Below are 4,404 nucleotides of genomic sequence, written 5' to 3' on the forward strand. Positions count from 1 at the left end.
GAGAGAGAGAGAGAGAGAGAGAGAGAGAGAGAGAGAGAGAGAGAGTCTCTGGCGGAAATTGTACGGCGCGACAAAATTGGTCTTTGTCTGCCTGGGTAGAATTATTCTAGCTACCGATGATTCTAGCCACCATTGTTGTCTGGCCTTTGTGTAAGGCGAGCCAAAAGTCAGCCTACCTCCATGATATATATATATATATATATATATATAAGCAATTAAATAAGCTGTAATATATAGCAGTTTTATAAATAAAGCTGTTCTGAAATGTCGCCTTTATGACAATGGCAGCATTGAGTAGCAGTATTCGTGTCACGAACACAAAGCTAGCATTGCACCTGCCCTTATTAGTGCACGTGGACAGCACCATATCACCACATAAACCTTATGTCACAGGAGTTTGCCACGAAAAACAATCCCACCTGCCAATATATGATATGACATAATAATATCGGGAGTACATAATAAAGGATACAGAGTAATTAACTCTCAGGTATATTAATTAATCTCTTAATGAGAGTAATAAAATTCTTTATCATGAAAACTGATGGCATAATAATGTATAGGCAGACAGTATTTTTGGCCACAAACTCTCTCACCTCATCAGTGGCGGATCCAAGGGGAGCACAGGGGCGGTTGCCCCCCCCCCCTAGAATTTTCAGGGCAAGGGTATTTTAGCCTAACACCCTCCCCCTCGGGCGCTTCGTGTCCTTGAGCTCGCATGATTCGCCCCCCCCCCCTCAGCACGATTTGCCCCTAGAATTCACTTCTGGATCCGCCACTGCTCATGCATAAATCCCATTAAAACACATACATTAATACGCGCCTCGACGACGCGACCACACGCACCAACATCGGCAGGTTTCGCCCTGCAGCACGATTAGTACTGTGCGATCATAACAGATGGCGCCACCTACCTGAGTATCGTGTGTTCTCCACGCTACCCTGCGACGAGGCACTTGAGAAGCCGCTGCTGACGCCAGAACTCGACGTGTACTTGCCGCCAGACTTTCCGCCACTCAGCTTCGGACCGGGAATCGTACACGCGGGGGCGCCACGAGCGGGCTTGCCGAACGGCGACGGCAACCTGCGCCAAACACGCAAATATTCGTACACCAGGCGGCAGCACCAAACAACGTAGAAGGCGAGAACAATGTTGTGTTAATTCATAATACTGTATTAGGTTATTTCTAATTATTTTAATTATTAAAAAATTATATTATTATTGATTATTAATATTATTCGTTATATCTCAGCACAGACACTACTTTTGCACCTGGCAATCCTTTTGACACGAGCAATAAATCTTTACAAAAAAAATACACGACCAGCTAGAATAAACGAAGGCCGACCAGGTGTGGCGAGACAGGTGTACCGATCCTCATTACCCTCCCGAATACACCCTCACGATCAACCCGCGTCACATGACGCAACAACCCATGACGTGAACCAACGACGTCAATCTATCATTATCCCAACATCAAATTTCAAAACAACGTTCAACGCCGTTCACGGTGTTCAAGCATTATTCACTGTTCACATGCGTATCATATGTGCAAGAATTGTGGTTAGAATGGGAACACAGAGGGGGGTCTACAGCTCGACGTAACATGACATCCATGACAACTGCTATTTCGTTAAAAAAAAACCTCCTTGCCTCCCCATGACGCACAGCTGACCCCACGTGCAACCCCCCCCTGCCCCGCCTGATTAACAACAGGCATCCACTGACAAGGCATTTCAACACACCTGCAGGCTCTCTTCTTCTCATCACCAGCCTACTTCTCTGCACATTCTTCTCTCTCTCTCTCTCTATCCTCTCTCTTCTGCTCTCTGCTCTCTCTCATCTCTCTCTCCTCTCTCTCCCTCTCTCTCTCTCATTCTCTCTCTCTCTCTCTCTCTCTCTCTCTCTCTTCTCTCTCTCTCTCTCTCTCGTCTCTCTCGCTCTCTCTCTTCTCTCTCATCTTCTCTCTCTCTCCTTCTCGTTCTCTTCTCTACTCTCTCCCCCATTCTCTCTCTTCTCTCTCTCTCTCTCTCCCATTCTACTCTCTCTCTCTCTGCTCATTCTCTCTCTCTCTCATTCTCTCTCTCTCATTCTCTCTCTTCTCTCATCTCTCTCTCTCTCTCTCTCTCTCTCGTCTCTCTCTCTCTTCCTCTCTCTCTCTCTCTCTCCTCTCTCAATTCTCTCTCTCTCTCTCTTCTCTCTCTCTCTCTCTCTCTCTCTACTCTCTCTCTCTCCCTCTCTCTCTCTCTCTCTCTCTCTCTGCTCTCTTCTCGCATCTCTCTCATCCCCCTTCTCTATCGATCTCCATATATCTTTCTCTTCTTGCTCTCCCTCTCCTACTCTCTCTCTCTCCATTCTCACACTCAGTTTTTAACCCACTCATCCCTTCCCTTTTCTAGCTTTCCCATTTTCTCTACAAATCTGCACATGTGCAAACCAATTATATATGTAGCAGCAGATTTGCAGGCAGAACTGAAATTAGTAAAGATATCCTACTGAACTCTCGTCTACATTGATGGGATAAAAAAATCTCAATTATAGTCAATCCTATATACTACAAATGTTGAAATGGATTCTGTGCCCACATTATAGTTATGATTGTCAATATTTCGTAGACATTCCATGTGCATGATGCTACAGTCAGAGATATTAATGCTTACATTAATATATCAATGTCTTTGCCCATATCGTTTGATTTCGTTCTTTATGATTATCATCTGACTTTTAGCTAGAGACTAGTATAATAGTACCATTTAAAATCACAGCCGCATACCTTTGGCGAATACTGAACTATATCAGTGCTCATCCTATGAACGCATAATGTATACCATATTTCCCTTCTCAACAAGCTTATGAAAATTCACGCTATGAAAATCACACAGCGGTTTTCCGCCTCGATAGTCCTGCTCAAACACTGACGCCAGCGCCGTAATTCCAATCTGACAGCTCGAGTGTAGGCGTCACCTACCTCGACAGCATTTCCGTGATTCTTCACTTCGACTCTGTGGAGTCTGCAGCGGACTGTCGTCGAATAGGGACTCGTGTGGCACTAGGTGGCTGCCGACTGCAAGCTTCCGCTGTGGCGCGGGAGAACATGGGCGGGCGAATGCAGCGAGTGATGAGGCGGGCTCTTGTAGCACTCGCACGGGTGGGACGCCGACGAATGGTGACCCTGAGAGAGAGAAATTGAAACAAATAAAATTCTTACGTTAACACGAAATACAAAGATTCATTAGATTTAATTAGTACATGGACGCTTTCAGTTTTTACGCACGATTCACACAGACATGATCAAAATAGATGGCATGAAACTGAGGTGCTCTATCTGATATATGCCAATTACAAGTGCAGGTATTGCATTACATGTCGGCCTGCCATGGCATGTGCATATGTAATACGTGTATGATGTTGGTGTCGTGTGTGGATTGTGTGGTGTGTGTGTGTGTTGTATTAGCGTTACCGTGCGTGCCATGCGTATCCGTCATGCATTTTTTACGCCCTAAATTATAACAAATAATAAATATGGAAATTTGATTATACCAGCCGTAGTTTATAAAATCATTGATAACGTACACCACTAGACATTTGTAGTCAAATCTGCAAACCACTTCTTTGTTCATAATGACAGATTACTGTTCGAAGCAATCGGCCCCATGAGTGAAGGGTGGTCTACAATATATGGCTGAATTAAACACCAAATGCAGTATAATAACTACTTTGACTCTGTCGATAAACCTACACTTCTACCATCTATACTTCGGCAGCACGCATTGAAATGTAGCCCACTTTAGTACTGTCAGCTAACTCCCATCCACACAAACACACGTACAAAAGAAATGTTAAAAAATTATGCTATAAAATTAGTAAGTTAACAATAAATGACCGTCTAATGGTAAAGCTAAAGCCTTCTATTGAGAACATGCTGCAGCTCGACCAGCTGTGTTAGAAATCCATTCTCTTGTTGTGCCTCGGATTGGACGAGCAGTAAAATGAATGAGGAACAGGACGAGAGGGACTTTACACACATTCATTCACTCTCTGATTCCCTGTTATTAAGAATCTCAAATGTATAAACTGTTATCTATAGATCTCTCCTCTCTTCCGTCCCCCCACCCCATCGCCCAGTCCTCCCTCTCTCTGACGTCTCCCTCCTCGATAGTGTTCGCGACAGAGAGAGGGGGGCGAGGGGGAAGGACGAGAGCAGAGAAGGATGGAGAGAAGAGAGACGAGGGGGAGATGAGCCGAGCTGAGCTAGAGAGAGAGGGGTGTTGAAGGTAGAGTAAGCGAGCAGCGAGAAAGCGATAGGAGGCCGTCGAGAGGAGAGAGACAGGGAGAAGCTAGAGCCTATTAAAAGAGATAGGAATAGAGAGTATTAGATAGAGAGAAGAGAGAGCGAGAGAGAG

The 4,404-nt window shown here is 44.9% G+C and overlaps 1 protein-coding gene across 1 annotated transcript in view; it reads right to left on the reverse strand.

Moving 5' to 3' along the window:
- Nucleotides 1–4,404, reverse strand: part of LOC106810285 (serine-rich adhesin for platelets-like) — a 131,854-nt gene that overhangs the window by 115,027 nt on the left and 12,423 nt on the right. The window contains exon 3 of the mRNA XM_014813582.1: nucleotides 915–1,084. Coding sequence (XP_014669068.1) covers nucleotides 915–1,084 — 170 coding nt within the window. The remainder of the gene's footprint in view (nucleotides 1–914; nucleotides 1,085–4,404) is intronic.

This window comes from Priapulus caudatus, unplaced genomic scaffold (genome assembly GCF_000485595.1).
Source record: "Priapulus caudatus unplaced genomic scaffold, Priapulus_caudatus-5.0.1 Scaffold426, whole genome shotgun sequence".
Lineage (NCBI taxonomy): Eukaryota > Metazoa > Priapulida > Priapulimorpha > Priapulimorphida > Priapulidae > Priapulus > Priapulus caudatus.